Genomic DNA, 22,580 nt, shown 5'->3' with positions numbered 1-22,580 from the left:
CTGGCCATGTCTTCTTCTTCTGAGGCAGTCCTGCTGGTGAATTGTTCACTTATTTGTAGCTGAATAAACATTACACTACAGCAGAGGCAGCAGGTTGACTTGTTGTCACTCTTCATTTAGAGGTTGTTTTTTTTTCCTTGAATATTCTTTCTCATTTTTTCCCCACATTGTGTTTTATGCAGAATAGTGCTATGTTTCTCTGGGGAAATTAATACAGAGCCTTGTGGAGTGCTGTGTTTTAATTGTTTGATGGTGTACTGACTTAATTTAATGATTTAGGAAAATAAGAAAGTCCACAGAAATATTTTAGGGTTTTTTGTTTGGTTGTTTGTTTGCTTGGTTTGTTTGTCTTTGAACTGTCAGGAGTATATGCTGTTTATTTAGACAAGGAATTTAACTAGCCAACTATCATTGGAACAAGGAGTCATTTTACTTTTCTTTTTTTCCTTTTGAGCAATCTCATCTTTAAAGATTTGCCTGTTTTGGTTTTTTTTTTTATTTTTTCTGGAATGTCCCAGTTAATCACAAGGTATCCAAGAACTTACTTTAACCTCAAATATCCAGGTAATTACAGCCAAATATATCTCTTAGAAGGATGGCATATTATTCTTGTTTACTGTCTTATGGTAATTTGGCAAATATTGTTGATGACTCTTAAGTCACCAGTACTGAAATTAGCCAGTTATTTCATCATTATGGTTAGAGGGATGGACCAGGGCAGTATTTCTGAGAAGGTGGGTTGTGACAGACATGGTAGTAATGAAATATGGCCAGGTGTTGGCAAGTTGCTGAAAATTTTGCAAATCAAAAAGCAAAGGCAACCTGACTTCTGTACTCCTGCTGACTTTATTCTTTAAGGTCAGGCATGCTTTTCAGTTTTTCAAGAAATACTACATGGATTTGTCACTTTTCCATGCAGTAAATGTGAATCTGTTTTTATAAAGACAGTGAGGACTGCAAATGTTTTGGTTTGTTTTGCTTTGGAAAGTAGGATATTGTCTTGTTAAAAAAATACCCCCTGAAAAATACTCACTTAAGGAGTCGGCAGTGGAATCCAAGATACTAATTTTCTTAGTCATTGCAATTTGAATTCAAAATAACAGCAAAAAAGATAATTTCCTTCCTGACTACTTGGTCAATCAAATGATTTTATGATCTCCCTTTAGCTCCCATATAAGAAAAGCACTGCTGCAATAGAAAAGGAGGACTCAGGTACCTGGAGACTAAATTATACCCTTACCCATTCATCATTCAGGATATTTGACAGTATCAAATCGCGTTGGACAGGCAATTTGAGGGACTATGTGCATCAGTGGTTTCTACTATACTTGTTTCCTGAATAATCAAAACATTTCTGTCCCCGAAACTGTCAAAATAAGTCACACAAAAGTTAAAAAAACCAAAAAAAACCTAAAAATAATTAAAATAATTTAATTCCTCTTGGGAAATTAGTTTAAAACATTCTCAAGTGTTTTAATAAATTAACTATAAATACTATGACAAAATTAGCTTTCAATAAAAGACTTTCTGTTCTAATAAAAAGGAGCACTAGGATCTTTTTCCTAGTTTCTAAAAGCACTTTCCTAGCATGCAGTTCAACATGAATGCCTCTTAATTATCATGTTCCTTTCACACCCATTAGGATTACATTTACTCTAAGTTCACTAAATTCGAGGTGATATGTTTATATCCTACATTTTGTGTTAGTTCCTTTTTTCCCCTTTGAATCAGTAAAGCATCTTATTAAAAAAAAAATATTTACAGACCTTACAGCTTTGTGCACTGGAGTGAAGTACAGAATTTATATAAATTTCTGTAAATACCTTGAAAAGTAAATGAGGAAGTAACTTAAAAATCTAGAGAATAGCCAACTGTGTAGATCTATATTGGGCTATAACTAAATTATGGTCCAGAGGATGGGGAATGTCTGGAAAAAAGTAGAAAAGAAAAAGCATTAGTAAGATAGGCATAAGTGAGGCTGTATTAATCTTATTTACCAACTTTAATACTATTCCATGTCATTGCCTTGGAATCAAGATAGCCACTTTTTTCTTTGCTTTCATCTCCATCTCTTGGACATACACTTGTCTAAATTAAAGAGCCATGTTGTTTTGGGGTTGAGGTTTTTCTTTTGTTCCTCTTTATTCTTGTGAGATGACAGAGAATGAGTATGGGTTACTGTCAGTGGCAGACCTGGCTAACCTTGAAAAGGGGAGCCAGGCTCAGAAATCTCCTCAGCGCTGTTGTTGCACAGCTGTCTGAGAAGGGATGACAAACTGCTGTTTCACTGCAGTGTCACTGGGCACTGTGACACAGGAAGAACTTAAGGGCAGAGTGCAGTCCTACAGCAGAGATCATCTGCTCTGTCCTCAGCAGGGAAGCTGGTAGTTTTCTGTGCTATAATTAGCCAGCGCCAAAGAATGCACATTACGTCACAGGAATTAGTCTTGTGGCATTCTCACCTTTGCCTTCCAAATTGAAGGAAATATCTTTCTGTGACAGCTCTTATGCCAAGGGAGTAAAGTACTAAGGGAAAATATATCCTCAGATATCTTTACTCATCAATTTTAAATAAAAGCAGTTTAAAAAGGAAAGGTGAGTGGTCTGCTGCTGAACATACTGACGTGTATATATAGCTTCTTGTCTCCCAAATTCCCATCATGAGCACAGCTTGTAGTGTTTTGATAGTGGTTTTACTTCACATCTGTTCATTTAACAGTGTGTACTTCCCAGATTATGTCAGCTTTGTCCTCTGTAGGTCCTTTAGTGAACGGGAGGATGTATCTGTTTTCCATCATTGCAGCAGGGGACAATCTGGGGATTTTGCAGTCTGGTTTATTGCAAGAAACCAGGCAGAACCTGCTACAAATCAATAACATATCTGGTCTCTTATGAACATATTAGTGAATCATAAGGATGCTTGTTCTGATTTGAGTGAAAGTTCTGAAATAGCAGCTCCCTGGAAGGCAATGAAGTTCCAAATCTATGCAAGTCTGTATGTGACCAGCAATCAGATCATTCTGGATCCTCATGAGCAGTACACTCTGGATCAGCTACCTAGTGAAGATGGAAAAATGGGGTCATTTATTTAACGGGTCAAAATTTAAAACTCATTGAAATATTAAATTTACTGTGTACTTTCTGGTGTATCGTTAGTGTTACTTGGCTGATGTTTTTTACAACAGTTTCATGTCATACAACTTGTTGCTTTCTGTGCTTTAAATAAATGCAATTTCAACTTAGGGTAATGGAGTGGCTATTCATAATTTCATCTTGTGCTGTTTCTGCAACTGTTAGAGTAGCTGAAGAAACTACTACCAGTCATAACCACTTCATAAAAAGCCAGCTTCAGCTTTGAAAAACCCATACAATGTAAGCAGAAAGTAACTGAACTTTGGCTGGGGATATCTGGGAAGTTAGCCCTGAGTACACTTATGATTTTTTTGAGCTGGGGATTTATTCAACTTTGTTTTATACCCAACTCATGGGTAACATTTCTCACTCCTCAGCAGCAGTAATCAGAGAAAGGAATTAAAGCGTTAAACCCACGGCTGAGAGATCAAAGCATGGCATATTTCTTGAATAAATAAAAAGAGTGTCTACTGTGCTGTTCTCTCATGCACAAAGTTGCCATGTTGGAACCTGATACAATTCTTAGAAATCTTTTTTTCTTTACACGCTTGTTTTCGTTCTTTTCAAAATTAATTCCCTACAATCTCCAACAATAAGTGCCATTCTAAGCCTCAGGGAATTTTAAAATTCAACAATAATACAAGCTGTTAGTGGGACACTGCAGTAACTTAGGCAATTATGATAGCACCTCCTTTCAAAACATACTATAAAATTCTTGGACATCAGCTAGATTAGAAAGTAATAGCAAGCTCATTTAGTCATAATTTTATAATATGAACATTATGCTATCACAGGACTACCCCACTGATTTTGTTATAAATGTGATTTGTTTCCTTAACTTATTTTTCTCTCTAACACTTTGCCCACCATGGACAGGTAGCTATTTCCAATAAACATGAGCAGAAGGCATTTAAGGTGCCAGGTCTCAGAGTCAAGTGAAAGCACAACACTCTCAGCTTTCTTTGGGCAACTAAACCCCTGGATGTAAAAATATGAAATAAAAACCCTAACCTGTGTGCAGTGCAATTGCAACTTGCTTGCATTGCTATGCAGAAAATACAAGAAAGTAACTGTTCCTACATGGTCTTATATCCAATTTTAAGATTAGTTTTTGCGATTCAATTATTTAATTGTTGGATGTTGACAATGCTGCATAACTAGCTGATGGAGACATTGCACAAAGTGAATCACAGTTCCTACCGCTCTTCTGGGGTGTAATGATTTTGCTAGCTTTTGGGGAAGTGGAAGAGAGAGAGAGATCTTTGCACACAGCAGGAAGAGCAGCTAATCACACCTCATTGTGAAATGATTTAAATACAAAAGGAGAGATCTAACTTCCTCTTAGACAGGAGACTTATGTTTGCTGAGCACAGAAGTCAGCCCTTCAGTAGCATGTAGTTTTTAGTTTGCAGTACTACTTCAGCCTGCTGCAGAGATTATTCCAGGTGGTCAGTTTGGAAAATGGCAATACCAATTCCAAGAAAATAGTTGAAACAACACCAGACACCCTCTTGATAGGAAAGCTCATTACCATGAAAGAGTACTGAGCAAATTACTGAGCTACTTCGGCTTGTTTTACTGATGTAAGAACTGTGTGTCTGCTGCCTCAGAACCTTTTATCTTTCATCCTTACTGTTGTGTACTTGGTAAAACAAAAAAAAAGATATGTAATTTATAAATGTTCTTTCCCTTTGCAAATCTCACGTGTTCTAGACAGACCAGTAAATGTTATCTCATTTTACAGCTGTATTAAAGGGCAGAGGGAAACAGAGCAATTTTTGAAGGGTAACAAAAGGACGAACACAAACAGATTCTTTTCATATATCCTCAGTCTGTTGGACCAGGACCAACCAGCTTGTGGATGCTGAAGGCAGCTCTTATTTCTGCTGTGAGCTGGACCAGTGCATCTATGTTGTAGTGACAAGAACAAATTCTGCCGAACATCATCTGCACCACAAACTTTTCTACCATTCTTATCAAAGCATGGGCTGGTTCTTATTTGGGTGATGTTTGGGGAATGTCATGTCAAAGACTTGAGCTAGCCCTAACGATGGAGATCTCTTCATGTGGGCTCTATGCCCCATTTTATCTCTAATGTTCTTGCTAGATGAAAAATCTCAGTGACAGAGGATAGCTAGTGCTGAAAGCAATATTCATCTTTCCATACAGGTGACCCAGGTTCTGTTCAAGTATCTATGTTTGGACTTTATGTGCTGTTCTTTTATTGCAGAAACTTCTACATGTCCTCCCAATACCAGAGTTTCAGTGGCCAACTTTAGCATGAAACACACAGAGTTTGTTTCATGATCTCTAAAAAATCTCTACTTTTTTAACCACTCACAGACTGAAACTAAATATACAAGAATGAATTGTTGCATGTTACTCTCCCCACAAAAAAGTGAGAAAATTTTCCAGATACCAATTCCAATATTGATATTTAAGTTGAAAAATACACTGATAAAATCCTGAAGAAGCAATCTGCCTCTGGAATCAGAAGGTCTACATAGGGTGTTAAACATGTGGAACAGAAGGAAGATGTCACAACTGCCTGCTAAACCTCCTGATGTTAAGTTAACCTCAGACCTTAAGTTCTGAACCCATAATGTGATCCCTGAAGATGGATTACTGTGTAAAACCCTGTTCTTTCCTGCAGGACTGAGCAAGCCTGAAGCTTACATTTTCCACCTTAAAGCAAACAGGAAGTCTGCAGCCAAATTGCAGGGTGAACATGTATCTCTTGTGCTCCGGTTCAAACTGGATTTCTAAAGACCACTTCTGCTTCAGCTAAGAATCTTACTCAGGTTTCATTTTCTTTATAGGTTTTCTGTAATCTATGACTTTCAGACTTTGATATACCAAACCCATCCGTGACTCATGTCAGCTGATCCCTACGCAACAGGACGGGCACAGGGAGAGCAATTCCTCCTCTTCAGCGTGTGCAGGTGGACTTGCAGTATGATGAGTGCAGCACTGATCAAAGGCAGCACAGCAGGACTTCGGAGCTTCCCCGAAATGTCAGCTGTGCTCCCAGAGTCCAGAGAAGGCTGGAAGAGCAGAAGAATGTGGGGAGGAGGAGGGTAGGACATCTCATCTTCGGTGTGAAGTTGTTTGATTTAGGACCGGAGTATTTACCTTATGTATTCTTCCCTCGGAAAGTCTTAGAAATGAGGTCACGTCATGACATCTGATGCATCATTTTTACAGGAATAACCAAATGTTTTACTCTTTCATTATCTTGTCTAATAGCCAGCATCTACCTAGAGAAGAAGAAATTGTCTGAGGACATCAGACACAGTCATTACATGGATAAATTTAGGTGAGGTAGGGAACTTAGATACTCTGAGATCACAGGAATATTCTCACTAGCTAAGGATGATGATTCATCAGGAAATGTTAATGTAGGGTCACAGGTAGAAAAGTAATAGGCCAGAAGCACAAATAAACCCTATCTTCAACTTACCATCCCGTATTTTTCCAGCAGGAAAAGTGCACAGCTGATTTGGGCAGATATGGTGGGATTTCAGTACACTGAGGAAGGAGAGAGAACTGTGCTTCCGTCAGGATCATGTAAGGAAGGAGGTGGGTCTTGTAGGATTGTGCTGCTTCAGCCTTCTTGCTTGTGCTCTGTGCTATATGTTACTAGCACTTGATAGATTCACTTACGGTAACAAAGCACCTTGAACCAAACAGTGTTGCCATGACCAAGGGATTAATGTTAGAGTCTCCGTGTCTGGATGGATTGTCTGAATTGACCCAGAATGGCTACATGCTTCCCACTTTTTCATCTGCCTATACAGAGAGGATTTTCTATACCAAAAAATGACCAGTCTCCTAGACATAATAAAATAAAGTGAAAACAAACAAACAGACAAACAAAAAACCGTTCGTGATAGGGTTTTTTCTGTTCAAATTATTGCCAAACAAGAGGTAGATGGGCCTCTCCCCGTAACTTTAAACCTCTCAGCACTCACGTTATCCTACCTCATTCACATGAAGAAAAACTTTCAATTTTTTTACTTCAATATTTATAAGACCATCAACATGGAATACAACTTGAGTGCAGCAAGGTGATGACAGGTAATTACATAAAACCCATCAAGCATAAGCCACATATTATTAAATACGGTCCCTCACGTCCCCAGCTGTCCCTTCCCCTTCCCCTTCCCCTTCCCCTTCCCCTTCCCTCCCTCCCCCTCCCCTCCCCTCCCCCTTCCCCTTCCCCTTTTTTCCCCTTCCCCTTCCCCTTCCCCTTTTTTCCCCTTCCCCTTTTTCCCCTTCCCCTTTTTTCCCCTTCCCCTTTTTTCCCCTTCCCCTTCCCCTTCCCCTTCCCCTTCCCCTTCCCCTTCCCCTTCCCTCCCCTCCCCTCCCTCCCCTCCCCTCCCCCTTCCCCTTCCCCTTTTTTCCCCTTTCCCCTTCCCCTTCCCCTTTTTTCCCCTTCCCCTTTTTTCCCCTTCCCCTTTTTTCCCCTTCCCCTTCCCCTTCCCCTTCCCTCCCCGCCCGCGCGCCCCCTGGCGGCGGGAGCGCTCCTGACCCCGCCGCGGTGGCAGCGCCCCCTAGCGGCTCTGGCCGGAAGCGCGGGCCGGGCGGCGCGGGCCCGGCTGCCTGGGCGCGTGCGCGGCCCCGCCCCGCGGCGCGTGCGCGGCGGGTGCATCCCGGGTCGGCGCACGGGGGGACGGCGGGAGAGATTGGCAATGGTGCTGGAGACTCTGGCCCGCATCGTCAAGGTCCAGCTGCCCGCGTACCTCAAGCGCCTACCGCTGCCCGAGAGCGTCGGCGGCTTCATCCGCCTCACAGGTAGGCGCGGGGAGCGGGACCCCCTTCCCGTCCCGGCGGCGCGGTCGGTCCTGCCAGGGATCCGGCTCTCAGCCCTCGCTCCAGGCATCGCTCGCTGTCTCCCGGCCGCGTCGCAGAATGGGGAACCCCCAAGCCTTGAACTGTTTCTGCAGGGGGATGACCCGACAGGAGGTGCAGGCGCCCTGTGGGGCAGGCGGAGCTGTCAGGATAAAGTGCAGGGACAGAGTAAAGCGTTCGCGACTGAAATTCCTCTGGGAACCGACGCCTGTGAGCCAGAGGCCGTGCGCCGAGATGGATTGGGATTTAGCCGGAGGCCTAAAGCACGGCTTCTTCCTCTTCGTCACAGGTCAAAGACAGCATCTGTACCGAGTTAAACCAAAGAAATCTTTTTCTGGGAACTTTCCACATACATCAAGTTAGGATAGTTCTTTAATTTAGTAATTTTTGTAAGTATTTTCTGCGCGATGGAGTAAAAACACCAGTTCATTGATTGTAGCCCCGTCACAGAATGAACAAGAAAGAAAAGCGAGTAGTGGCGACTTCTGTGGGTGCTCAGTGCTTTGCACACTGAGACTCTGGGTGCCCAGGCTCGGCGGTGAGAACACAGGCGGCCCCTCAGGCAGCGTCAAGTGACAGGAGTGGTTCGGTGAAGGACAAGAAGGAAGGAATACTCTCCACAGAAAGAAGTGGAAAAGTTACCAAAGTGCAGAATCAACCTTTTATCTTGCAGCACTAAGACCATGACTTTAATAGTGTTGGAAAATTGTTAAATTTAGAACAGGCACAGTTTATTTAAAGCTTGCTTTAAGCACTTCTTTTTTTCCAGCATGTTCATGTTGCTTGTGAACTGTAAGCCTCACTATCTTTCTCAGGAAAAAATAAATCTCTTTTAAATTAACTGTTCTTCTTCCACAACAACAGTCTCATATGAAAAACCTGTTAATTATATTTACCAAATAGAGAAACTAAGCTGCTACGAAGTTGGGAGATAGGGGAGGATAAAACAAACTACAGAACAATGCAGCTTCTCCTGTTTCTAGTATTTAGCAGTTTCCTAATGAAACTTATTGCCCTTGTAACCACAACTTGACTTAAAATTTGTTAAGCTTAGTAATATTTTAGTATCTTACTGCTTCACTTGTTTAACTGTGTCTTCCTGTAACAGGAGTTTATTTGTGCAGTCTCTGTACTCATAGTGCGTAGTTGTAATATAATTTATTCTGAAAAGCTCTGAAAGGTTTGGTCTGTAGACCAAAATCAGGACTTTGGGATTTTTACAGTGTGGTCAGTGAGGGAGAACTATTTTGTTGTCACATTGTTTACGCCATTGACTTCAAGGTACTTGGCTGAATTTGGAGGGAGGGCCAGAAGCAAACAACTGACTTCTTAAGTGTAGACCAAACATATGAAATGTCAGTCCCAAAATATTAAACAAAAGTAAAAGAAGGAGCTGAGTTAGAAACTGCTTTGAGAACTGGTAGGATTTAATGAGAATACCTGAAAAATCCACTGCCACTGTTCTTAGTGATTTTTTTTTTGATGGACGCTAAAGTCGGGAGACAAAGGTATATTTAATAATACATGGCTTTAGCGAGATCATTTTTACAGTTTAATTTTTTTTTTTTTTTCATTAGTAAGCTAGACTAGTATCTGCTGCTGTGCTTGCACATCTTCCTCCCAAGGTGAATATGAATGAAAATGAAGGGAAAAAAGCAAAACTGTACAAGCTGCTTCAAGTTACGGCATAGGGTAAATGCAACACCGTGAGACTTTTGCAAAGGATATTGTAGGACACTGCATCATAGGCACCTAAATTAAAAATTATCATCTTTCAGTGTGTAAAGGTTATTGAAAGTCATTGAAACGTCATTGCTCATTAAAGAGTCGTGTGCTTACTTGCACGCAGAGCTGCTGTCAGTCTTCGGTTTCATTTGAGAAAATGATTGCCTGAGCAAGTGCTTCTTCTGTGTTGTTATGGTCTTTGTCCTGTCCAAAAATTACAATTCTCTAAGAGCAGGGGATTCCAGGTCCTGGGATTATTTTGCAGTGAATTATCATTAGGGAAAGACTATTAGAGAAAATTAATGTTCCCTTTTGTGTTTGCTGCTATTACAAATTACAAAATATATTCTTCGGCAAATGGCATACTTTGCTCCTTTTTGGGAAGTGAGAAGTAACATTGGTTTAAAAACATTTAAAGTGCATTAATATTTGCCCTTTGATCTATTGAACTTAATCCGGGACAAGCACTATGAAACACTGGGCAACACAGACCTTGTTTGCAAATGCAGGCCAGAATCCAGGTTTGGGACAGTGCAGTCTTTTCTTAACTTTTTTATTGCTTCTGTAAACTCTCATTAGCTTGCAGGCAGATGCAACTTCTGTTTCTGCAGTGCATCAGTTGTAGAAACAACAGACCAAAAGTGAATGAAGCACCTTGGTTTCTTTATAGGATGTTTTATGGTGAGCTGGTTAAAGATCTGGACACCTGTTGTCTGTTGTGACCTTACAAAACCAGAATGAAAAACTTCTTGTTTAAAGAGAAAGACTTGAAAGAGATGTTAATATCTAGTGCATACCTCCTGAAGGTAAAAGCAGTGAGGGAGGAAGGAAAGAATGTTTGACCTTGGGTTTGAAAGTGGATATCTAAATTATCACACTGTGCTGTTCAGAAGCCTCTTTCAGTGTCTTGTCATTGCTTCTTTAGCCTTCCCTTCTCAAGTTCAGTGAAATGAACAGTGTAGTCTCATGCCAGTGTTGCTTTTTGTCCTGGAAGATGTCATTAAAATGGCACATTAAAATTCACCTCGAAATAGCAAACCAAAACCAGGATAGATCTGCTTATTAGTTCTGAAGAGAATATAATTAGTAAGTACTTCAAATTTTCATGAAGAATATCATCAGTTTACAGAATATACAAGCACAGTTTCAATATTCCTTTTGACTGGTAGTTAATACTTGTTAAAATTTTGGTTTGCAGTTGAGCTGTTACTGTAAGAAGCTGCTTTTGGGTCTGCATAGGGTTATTTCCACAAAAAGTAGCTGAAACATAAGTCAAAGATACCAAAGGAGTAGTTGATGGAACGCAAGCAAGGAATATCTGCTTTGAGTCTCCTCTCAGTGACTGGTCTATACCTTTGTTCATAGCATATGTGTTTCTTTTGTTTTTGTACATGTTACTGTTGGACTAAAAATTAAGACAACCTCTCCTTGAAAATATCTGTGGCCTCAGCTTTTGGGAATTCTCTGGTTTCTGATACTTTCCAGGACTTACCTTTGGGATTGGTCTCTATCTAACACAAGTCTGAAGGCTGACCTGTTCCATGCACTACTCTTCATTTCTGTCTCCAAAATCTGCCTCTCCCCATGCAGCAGAACCGATAAAGAATCTCCAGAATCAGTGTAATGGCTGAATTCTGAGTTGTCAGCTGTGGAAATAAACAGTCTTGTGAATTGCTCTGCATCTGCTTCAGAAAGGTATGAATAGATTCAAAATCAGAGCAGTCTATACTTGTAGGAAGACATAATTGCATTAGTTTGGATGAAGGGTTTTTCCCATCCCTGCTCATTCAGCCTAAAGTCTGACAGTGTCTTGTGTCTTATGCCTTAGAACATGATCAGGTTGATTTTTTCAGCCAGTCTTTTGGCCATAACAAGCCAGTTTATGATTAGTGTACACATGAATATAACTGCAGGCTTTCCAGAGATTCCCAGATTAGAAGTAAGCACAGAGTTTACTGGCTAGTGAGGACAAAACTGTTTATTAGCAGTTATCTTGGTACAAATAATAAATAGTAACAATTCTAAATAATAGCCTTGTAAATCCTATTCATGTTTATTTCTAATTTCCTTTCTCAGAGGTTACAGCTATCATGTTCCTCTTTCACTTGAATGAACCCAACTGGCTATGAGTCATTCACTGTTCAGATTTTGATGCTGTATCAGAGTGTGAGATGTGTCCTTTTGTGTGTCAATCTTAGCCCAGTTATATCTACCACACGTTTGATAGATGCCCTGGTCCTGGTGTACCTCCTGGAATGTCTGTTGTCTTGGAGTTCAGCGGAGTAGCTTTGTAGAGATGCACATTTTTGCCAACAGTCAGGTTAAATACAAACTCTGGAAGTTTTTTTCAGTGACCAAAATTTTTTCCTCTCTTTTGAAATACATTCTGAGTCAGTCCTTCAGGTAAGGTCAGCAAGTGCATTTAGATTCCTGATGGAATTGATGGAGTGTTCTGGAAAAGTAATGATAGAAAAGGCAAACAGGCACTGCTGTCCAGGAGGCACAGGATTCTCTGTAGCTGAAAACATTTAAGTATCTCAGAGTCAGTTATTAATCATGGCTTGCAGCTTGTTGGAGGAACTAAGGAAAGAGCGTCAGAGATTAATGTATTGCAGTTGAGTCTTAGTGAATGTTGTGAATTGTGGTGTGTAGGGACTGCTGCAGGTGCAGCTGGGAAATGACTTCTGAGACTTCTTGCAGTGCCTTTAGCATTTATGCAGCTGTGATACATTTCTAGATAAATGCACTTAATGTGGCTGTCACATCAAGGGCAACAAAGAACAAAAAATTAATCCCCAAAATTATTTTCATTACATGGTCTGGTTCTAGAAAATTCAAGTCCTTAAGAAAAATCCACTAGATTCTAACTGGAGAAGTATTAGCCTAAACATGCATTTTACTACTAATATAATCAAGCTGTACAGAAAAATCCCTTTTTCTCAGGGCTACAACCCACCTGGCAGCCTTAGCCTGCTCTGTTGTGTTTTCTTTCTTGTACCTCTTAATTTCAAAAAATAAATTGTAGAACAAAATCTTGATATATTCTGACTGTAAATAATTTAGAAGAGTAAGTTGATTAGTGTCTTGTCTTAAAAAGTGCTTGTGCAGCTATTTGTGCTCCAGCTCGTTATACTTTTTTCTTTTTCTTCTAAAATATTTTTAAACTCCCTTCTGTATGAATGTTTAGATAAAATATATTCTCCAGAAATTTAGAAAAATGCTGTCAACCTTTAGTGCACCGTGGTATTTAAATTGCACTGGAGTATAGTCACAGCATGTTTGGCTGGAAAAGTGGATCCATCTTATATGTATAGTCTATCTATCTGTATATATATAAATAAATGCCAATTATTGATGCATTTCTTTACAAGTCCAGTAAGTCTTCTCTCACCAGTATGCCTAGAAGATTTATAATGATGTAGCAGGACAGCCAAATCGGCAGTAGATACTTCTATTTTTTACCTGTACTTGAAAGAAGTTCCTCACTTTGGTAGAAAGCAATTTTCTGTGACTTGACCTACTGATCTTGGGTGTCTTTCTTTCTCTGTGTTGTAGAAACTAGTTGCAGATCCCTGAGCAAACAGAGGTCTGAAAAATAAAACAAAAAAGATTGGTGAAGGTTTTGCCAGTGTTTTAGTTGCCCATTTTGGTAAATCTTTGTTTTGTATTTATTGTCTTCCATTTAATCATCTTCTAGAGTGATAAAATTCAATTTCAGATGAAATTTTAGGAGTCAGATTTTTACATTGGCTGGAGGATATCATAGGACCGTATTTTTATATTTTTTTCTTTGAGACTCACCAATGGAATCTTGTTTGCCCTGAGGGCCCTGCTGACTTAGCAGCCCTGTTCTACATCCTCAGCCTAAGCCATTTGAAAGTAGGTGATGCTGCACCATCCTGGAGTGGTGTCAAGAGCCACCCTAAATCTCACTTACCTTTAGTTTCAGAATGGCTGCGGTTACTGCCTTTCCTGGGTGTGCTGGCCTTGCTCGGTTACCTTGCTGTTCGTCCCTTCCTCCCCAAGAAGAAACAGCAGAAGGATAGCTTGATTAACCTCAAGATCCAGAAGGAAAATCCCAAAGTGGTGAATGAGATAAACATTGAAGATCTGTGCCTCACTAAAGCTTACTGCAGGTGTTGGCGTTCGAAGACGGTAAGACTTTGTGCTACTGTAGGTTTAGAGATTGAAACTTGCATAATTTTATCAGTGCTTTGGTGGTGGATTGCTCTGTGTTGAGCTGTTGCCTTTGTCTGGAGTTGGAACATGTTCCTGAACTCTGCAGAATGGCACAAATGTATCTACGTGAAGAGAGCAACTGTAGAAACTTGAAAGAAACACAGTAGAGTATTTCTAGAAATGTTTAGAGTGACTACACATGAGTAGAATAAAACCTAGCAAACCTGTTTTACTATTTGGAAATATATTGCAACTAACTAAAACTTTACTACTCTTGTTTTGCAAAATACAATGCTTAGAAAGTTGTTCATATTAGAATGAAAATAAGGCTGGGCCTGTGTTGGTGAGGGAGATGACTGGTTGGGATATTTCATATCCCCCAAATCAACTAGATGTAAATGAGTGTATTTCATCTAGCCTCAGTTTTCATTTTCTGATTCAGATTTGAATGTCCTGACCACACTCTGGTTTTGTTGTCTCTGGACCAAATACTTTCCTTTTTTAATAAAAACAAAAAATTCTACCCTGAACTGAAGAGCTTACTCAGTTATTCTCACTTTGGACTAATCACTTCAGCCAAGTATTTCAGTTTTTCTTGAAAAAGTGCTTTCTGGTTGCAAATGACTAGATATATTAAGAGCACTCTTAGTAGTTCCACAATTAATCCATCTGTAGTTGTGATAGCTGCTTTGTTTGCTGTTCTTTCATGGAAAAGGCTTTGTCCCTGACTTTGTTCAGAACAGCTATTTTAGGATCTCACAAACTTAGTTATGCATTAACATAATTTGTTTTCCTTAATATCCTGTGTCTGATAGGAGGCAGGGAGTTCGACGTTGAACCAGGACATCACAGGAGGAACTAGTAACATTATCAGAGTGCTCAGGGTGTAGAAATGTTGTAGTTGATAGCCTGAAATGTATCTTTTCCCATCTTTTAGTTGTGATTCTCCCCCCACCCCCAGCTTCTCTTTCTCCAAACTGTTTACCTGGCGTCACGTTACCATGGTTACTGAAGTTTCTCTCCTCAGCCCCACGGCGAGAGGCCGGGTAGAGTAAAGAGAGGACCCCGCTGGCATTTCCAGCTGCTTGAAGTTTCGTTAGCCCAGGAAAGCACGGGGTTGAGAGAAGAGAACTCTTCTTTCCAACACGGAAGTTTGTAACTTTTTCCTGTCCCAGAATGCCTCTAAACTATGGAAGCTGAGAGGACATGCTTACCTTGCCTTCCCTTTCTTTCCCCCCTGTGTTGCCAGGAAACCAAGCCCCCCCTCTCTCCCCTTCTGCCCCTCTGTGGAGAATACTCCTACACCTTTGTGGGCATTTGAAGAAGTTGGTGTCTGTTACTTCTTATCTTGGTGTGTGTAACCTTGATTTGTAGAAAGTTTGTAACATGTACTAACTGAGAAAAATAATTGGTTCTCTCTCTGATGTTCCCTCCCTCCGAGAAACCCTGTTAAAAGAGACCCCCCAGACCCCAAATCCTTTGTCTCTCGTCCTTTGGATTCCCCTTCACAGAAATAAACTGTGGAATGCAAACCAGAGAGAGAGTCCCCCCACCCCGATTTCTTTACTCGCTCTATAGACTTGGATTCTTGAAGAAAATCAGTGAACCCCACAAACACATGCTGGCTTGAAACTCGAGTGAAGAGAAACCTCATCACTGAGCTAGCCGGGCCACACTCGAGAAGATCGAGTCATAGAAATACAGAAATCACCATGCACCTGCTGTACAGAATTATGCTAATTCCTTGTGTATGTTTTTTTTTCAGTTCCCTGTCTGTGATGGCTCCCACAACAAGCACAATGAATTGACAGGAGATAATGTAGGTCCACTAATACTCAAGAAGAAAGAAGTATAGCAGATACTTAATCTAGCTCATGACTGAAAAAAAATCTTTTCTACTGTTGTAGTTGCAAGGGACAGCATTTTATTATGTGATTGGTATGATTTAGTTTCATGATTGTTGTAGATTTCTTTTTGGAATAAACTGCCTTTAGACAGTGATGAATTTGTCACTGTTTTGGTACCTTATTCTGAGAAGAATTTTGCCTGCTTTGTAAAACTGTACCTATCTGTAAATAAGTCGTTTATTTCAAGAATAAATTGACTTTCTACAACTAAGCATTTTTTTGTATGAACATACAATTACAAAGCTGTCACTGTTTCAAGTGATGTAAGTGTACTTTTCTGTTGAGTTTGTTCTGCTGAGAAATCATGTTTTACTTTGCTTTTCAGGAACAAATTTAAGTGTACTTAAGTGGGGGAGAAAAAGATAGCAACTTCCTCCTTTGTGAATATATATTCAGGCAGCAGATCAGTGTTAAGTCATGCAGGTTGAAGGTCTGGTCTGCATGGTTCCTAAGTGGGCAGTTTGTTGGTCTTGCACAAAGCAGCCCAGCTCAGACAAATCCCACACCTCTGGAAAGGTTCACACAGCATCCCAGGTGGAATACTAGCAGTTCCAGGCCATATATAAACCAAACTATTGGGCAGGTCAGCCACCAACATTACCCCTCTATTTTGGACCCTGTGATGATGGTAAGGAAACACAGATTTGTCTCCTGCAAGTTCACTTGCACTATAGTCACTATGTTTTGCAACGGGAATTTTCAAGGGATGAATGGGTTAAGAGACAGAACTGAAGATGCAGAGCTGAGCTGTTCTCTTGGCTTGTTCCCATTCAGAATTATTATTTAGGCAAGTTAGAAGGTTGCTGTGGTGAGGCTTAATTTTGAGATGCAGATAATTACTACTTACCTAACTGCTAGATTTCTAATTAATTATTCTAAAGTGCTTAATTCTCCCATGAAATAGTGTATCCATCAGTTTAAAAATAAAAATTTGGTCCGTGCTACAGTTTTAGACAACGGTACTGTGACAGATCTCACCCATCCGTTAACAGCATTTCATTTGACCCATTGTTAGGTGGGAAGCCCCAGAGCTGTTGCCAAAGCTGATCACCACAGTGCTGAAACAGCAGGCAAGTCAGAGAGCTGTTCTCATACAAGGGCTCTTGCAGCAGCAGTAGAATTAAAATAGATCAGTCTTCCTCTGTTTGTGACAGTTTTAGGTTCCAAAACCTCTTACCTTGCAGAAAAAGATGGCAGATTAGGATGTGACTGTGTGTGAAATGCCTGCCTTTACCAAGTGTGTAACAGAACCATGGTGTAATGTATTTTGTTTAAATCTTCATGGTGGTCTTCCCTTAATGGATGAGCAAACCATAAATGTATTAGGATATAAGCATTTATAATACAGAAGAATATATAAAGGTGTCTTATATTCAAGTTTTCACTTACAGATGTATATAGAACATCAAGCCCGAATTCTTGTGTTTGGTGAAGAAATTACTGTGAAATGTAAAGCCCCGTATTTGACTTTTTTTTTTCAGGTTTTAAAAACGGTAGTCTACTGTAGCAGACTTACTAGACACAGGCCTGTATGTGCTTCCAGCTTTTATCAGGATGCTTTTGTATTCAAACAGTTTGGTTTTCTCTGAAATCACAACCAAACCTGTTAAATTAAAACAAACCTTGTTAAAGTGAGTAATACATGTGAGTAATAAAACATGGTTTTGTTTCTCCCAAAAAGCTCCTTGAAGAACAGGGTAAGGTTTAACTTCACTCCATCTTCAACACAGCTTGATTAAGTATTTTTTCTCCTTACTTGCTCTTAGATGAGATAGTTTAACAGCAATCTACAAATAGGGCTATATGATAAACAGGGACAGTTATTTTGTTTGTGCTTGTAACTGTAAGGGAATGGAACAAATTTGTGATTTTGCAAGAGCAAGTCACAGTTATTTTGTAGAAAGGACATTGTAGTAATTTCCACAAGGTAATAATACAATGAGAATCACAAGCAAATCATCATTTTCTTGCATTTCAAAATCTGTCAAGGTAATACTGTCTCATGTCTGCAGAACTTCTGTAGAAAATCTCAAAGAATTTACCAGTCTGTTCTATCTAAAGTCTACAGAGACAGATAGCTAAAAGCTGAAGTGCCTGTACAGCTCTGTATCTTACCAGCAACTGAGAAGCTGAACCAATCACCTGACTTTTCTAATCTAATTGGGAAGCTCCACACACAGGAATAAATTTGCCCTAAATGCTAATAAAGACCAGAACTGAGGTTGTGGGACCAGGTCTTCAGTCTTGATGGAAAATCTGGGGAAATTGAAATCAGTGTATTGTGACACTCTACAAGAACAGCAATGTTTTCCTTTTCATAATTATTTTGAACATGGTTATAAGAGACTAAAACTTGTAAAACAGGTTTAGAGAAAGGTGTCTGACTTTGGGCAACTACTAGACAAAGTAAATGTAACTGAAGTGCAATTGGCCAAAATTTTGATCTCTTGCACTCTTTATTTAAAGCAAGGCACAGAAACGATCATTCATTTTGTGGCTGTATTACACCATGACTGTTTCACAATTAATTTTAGACTTCAATTTAAATTCCACAAAAAGCTCCGTTTGGCTGAAAAAAGAGAGTAAGCAGTGATTATAATCACATCATCATCACATCCCCTGGCCTGTGTGACTCCCTGCTTGCAGACAGACAATTTCTGTCTTTTCCCATATGCTGCCTGCTGTAACTTCCAGATGCTGGCTGCTGGGAACACTTTCTGCTGTTAGACCTTTCTGCTGCAGAGGTTCTTGTGAACCTTCTGGAACAACACACTCAGAGTTCCCCCACACTTATGCCTGTGATTATGTCTGCGTGGCAGCGGGACTCTGGTTATCTGTTACTGCGCATTGTGCTCTAATATTTCCTGCAAATAAGAGACTGCTATGGCATAATGATTTTATTGGCTTGAATTTATGCTTGAATTTATTCAGTAATGATTTTCACAGCATTTTGTTAAAAGGGAGGTGGTCTTTACTGTCATGCTTCACCTGTACTCTGATGAAAACTGAAATCTAATCTCTCAAAGTTAGTTGCTATTTAAAAGCAGCTGAAATTGTTATGATACTAAAAAAGCCCAGTCTCTAAAGTTTTTAGTTCTGATCATTTAATGAAAAGATGCGTTTTCTTCCTTTCTGGAAGAAAAGGAGAGGGAACATTATAAAGCATTAAAGCATTTACTTTTAGATCTGCAGGTCTTTGTAATAGCTCTGACCTTATACTTTTTGAAGATTTAATAAAAGCTGGGGGAAAGGGGTCTCATGAGAAATACCCACGTAAAATGGCAAGGAAATAAAAATTTATTAAATCTCAGATGAGCAAAAAAGATGACAAGTTTCATTGGTATAGCTTATTCAAGCACTCAGAATTGTGGACATGATGTAATGTATAACTGAGAGTGCACTGAGGTTAAGGGAATGAGTAAATCCCATTTATGAGATGCTGTTTAGCTGATGAGGAAGTATTAGAGGCTATCACAAACAGAGCTCTTCATCAGAGGTTTGCTTTCATACTTAAGGTTTTGTCCAAATCTAAAGGGCTGTAATCCTTACCGCATAACACTTCTGTTACTGAACACATTCCAAATTTGGCATAGTGATCCCTATGGATTATAAAAACTTTACAAAAAAGTGAACTCCTGTAAGTTTTACTTGGGTAGAACTATTTTATAGACAGTCACATATGAACTGAACACTGTATTTCTTCATCTTGTCAGTTAGTTTAACCAACATTACAATTTCCAAATACTTAGCCTTCTATTAAAACTACACGTATTTCACAAAATCATAGAATCAATGAGGTTGGAAAAGACTTCTAATATTATTGAATCCAACCTATGACCACCATGTCAACCAGACCATGGCTCTCAGTGCCATGTCCAGTCTTTGCTTAAACACCTCCAGGGAAGATGACTCCACCACCTTCCTGGGCAGTCCATTCCACTGTTTAACAGCCCTTTCTGTAAAGGAATTCTTCCTAATGTCCAACTTAAACCTTGCCTGGTAAAGTTTAAGACTATCCTCATCCTGTCACTGGATGTGTGGGAGAAGAGGCTGACCCCCACCTGGCTACCTGCTCCTGTCAGGATTTGTAGAGCAGCCAGGTGACCCCTCAGCTGCCTCTTCTCCAGGCTAAACACCCCCAGCTCCCTCAGCCGCTCCTCACAGGACTTGTGTTCCAGACCATTCCCCAGCTCTGCTGCCCTTCTCTGGACACGCTCCAGCACTGCAATGCCTTTCTTGTAGTGAGTGGCCCAGAACTGGACACAGCTCTCGAGGTGTGGCCTCACCAGTGCCGAGTACAGGGGACAATCCCTGCCCTGCTCCTGCTGGCCACACCATTGCTGATCCAGGCCAGGACTCCCTTGCCCCTCTGGGCACTGCTGGCTCATGTTCAGCTGCTGTCACCAGCACCCCACGTCCCTTCCCATTGCGCAGCTTCCCAGCCACTCTGTCCCCTGCCTGTGGCACTGCCTGGGGTTGCTGTGACCCAAGGGCAGAACTCAGCACATGGCCTTGTTCAACCTCATTCCATTGTCTCAGCCCATTGACCCAGCCTGTCCAAATCCCCAGCCGAGACTTGTGCCCTCCAGCAGATCAACACTGCCACCCAGCTTGGTGTCACCTGTGGATTTACTGAGGGTAGACAATTCCCTCATCCAGATTGTCAGTAAAGATACTGGGCCAGGGGGACACCAGGATTGCATGTGAAGTAGACAGAACAGGCACAGAAGTCCAGGTATGTCACAATAACAACCAAGCACACCACCCTTAACCACTGCTCCAGCTTCAAACCCATCAGGTGAAAGCTTCTCCCTTTCAGGTTAGGAGACAAACTGAACTAAAGATGGTACATTCCCAAGGATGCAGAGAGAACAGCCGTGTGCATAGTTACAAAAATATAATGTACTTGACAACTGTTAAGGGAAAATTTACCAAAGAATTTCCTGGTATTTTTATCATTGTGCTGGAACTGCAGGCTGTAAAATTTAAGTATATCTCAGGAAGCTTTCTTTTTGCTTAGAGAGTAAGGCTTATACAAAGGCATGCATATTGAGCTGTATACAGCTCATCTGTATGGCATATGACTCTGCAAATAGTACAGTGTCAACCTCAGAAGTATTTAAGCAGTTAAAAGTATTTTTGTACATTTTTTGCTTTGCATATTAAAAATTTAAAAGCTAAAATAGAAATCATTAGTTCTTACTAATGCCAAAATCTAGACATTATCAAATATATTCTACACAGTATCCTGTAAAATGAGTTCAGTGAACTGTAGTGTGGAAATCTCAGGAGGGTGTTGTCTGCCTCAGTTACAGGCACAATCTAATAGCCTTTCCAAAAAATAACAAAGTAACTTCCAGTTACTGAGGGATGCCATACTGACCCCATGCCTCAGAATGGAGTTACCAACAACTTACTCTGAGCTAGTTACTTGTATGAAATGTAGCAGAGGCAGATAGATTTGCTGATATCTGTCAAGTGGTACCAAACCTAAAAGGCAAGAGCAGGGTTTTGATCAGCAGGGGTTACATTTTTCCCTTGACATCATGTTGTGTGAAGGCTGAGGTGAAGAAGCAGCCATCCCAATCCCATACAACCCTCCCCCAGTCCTTATAGCCATCCCACAACCTTCATCTCATTTTCAGGCTCTGTCCTTTTTTCTGCCAGCACCAACATCTTTATTACCACAGTCTATGATGGCCCCAACTCTCTCTTTGAGCATGTAAGTACCACTTGCTGTTCCTTGCTATGACCAGAGCTGATAGTCCTTGAAGGCACAAAGGAGTGCCTCAGCTGTGAGGAAGAACAGCAACAGGAAAAGGCAAGTTTTAGAACACAAATGAGGAAGGAGAGGGAATCACCAACCCATAGCAGGACTTATTCACTATGTCTCAGCAATCTCTTTCTTGGAAGTTGCTTTCTTTGAGTTGTGGAACTTGTCATCTCACAGCCCAGTTTCAACCATCAAGGAGTTATTCACACTAGTCTCCATTTTTTTCTGTTTATATTCTACCTCATGACTCCACTCCATGCCTCAACAATTCTGATCCTTTCTCTGGCCTCACCACCCACACATTTCAAGTAACTCTTGACTGCTAACTTCTCAGTGACTCACTGCCAGGTCATCTTATTCACTGTATGTTCAGCTATTTCATCTCAAGGCACCATCATCACAAAAAAATATTTTATAGAACTCCACCAGAGCTGCTTTAAAAATAGCAGGGGTAACTGATAGTTTTAAGTTCCTCCAGCAAGATTAGAGACATGCCATTTTTACTCAACAAAAGTGTCAGGGTTGAAGGACCAGACTACTGTAGTTGTCTGTCTTATGAAGGTTCAGGCCTCTGCCTCTTCTCCAACCTCTGCACCTTCCTCATCCTCCTTGCTATTTGTCTGAGCCTTCTGCAAAAGTCTGGGCCCTGCCAAGCCGATAACCAGGGCTCCAACTGGAGCAGTGATCAAGATAGCCAAGAAAGCTACTGTAAGAACGTCCATTCCATACTTTTCCAGTTGCTCATCTTGATGTCGTCTTGCTGTATCCAGGGCAAGAGAACCTATTGCAGCCTGCAGGGAAGAAAACATTGCTGAGATGGAGTAAGTAATCTTTAGCACTGAATGAGGAAAAAAGGAAACTTATCATTAGTAAACATTTCACATAAATTTGACATTTTTAGTACATTCAACCCATTTGTTTCTAGGCTGTACACAGCAAAGTAAACATATTATACATATGAGAACAACTTTCACTATGCTTTGACTTCGCTTGGAATTTCCTAAGATAATGAG

At 40.4% G+C, this 22,580-nt stretch overlaps 1 protein-coding gene and 1 non-coding gene across 5 annotated transcripts in view; one reads left to right on the top strand and one right to left on the bottom strand.

Annotated features, from left to right (window-relative positions):
- Window positions 1-7,791: 7,791 nt before the first annotated feature.
- Window positions 7,792-13,776, top strand: LOC102107097 (uncharacterized). Its single transcript, XR_015772641.1, has 3 exons — window positions 7,792-7,926; window positions 11,194-11,403; window positions 13,652-13,776. It is a non-coding gene; the product is annotated as an uncharacterized LOC102107097 (transcript).
- Window positions 13,658-22,580, bottom strand: part of SLC9B2 (solute carrier family 9 member B2) — a 26,529-nt gene continuing 17,606 nt past the window's right edge. For 3 of the 4 annotated variants that reach the window (XM_088056113.1, XM_088056114.1, XM_014261752.2), the window contains one exon: window positions 18,232-22,358. In XM_088056113.1, coding sequence (XP_087912239.1) covers window positions 22,131-22,358 — 228 coding nt within the window. In that variant the 3' untranslated portion in view covers window positions 18,232-22,130. Of the gene's footprint in view, window positions 13,765-18,231; window positions 22,359-22,580 lie in introns of those variants that run through there. The other variant, XM_088056115.1, reaches the window with a different exon arrangement.

This window comes from Pseudopodoces humilis, chromosome 6 (genome assembly GCF_049639895.1).
Source record: "Pseudopodoces humilis isolate 2021_Gansu_Grassland_sample_001 chromosome 6, ASM4963989v1, whole genome shotgun sequence".
Classification (NCBI taxonomy): Eukaryota; Metazoa; Chordata; class Aves; order Passeriformes; family Paridae; genus Pseudopodoces; species Pseudopodoces humilis.
The sequence above is the reverse complement of the archived record's forward strand: the minus strand, read 5'-3'. Positions and strand labels throughout refer to the sequence as shown.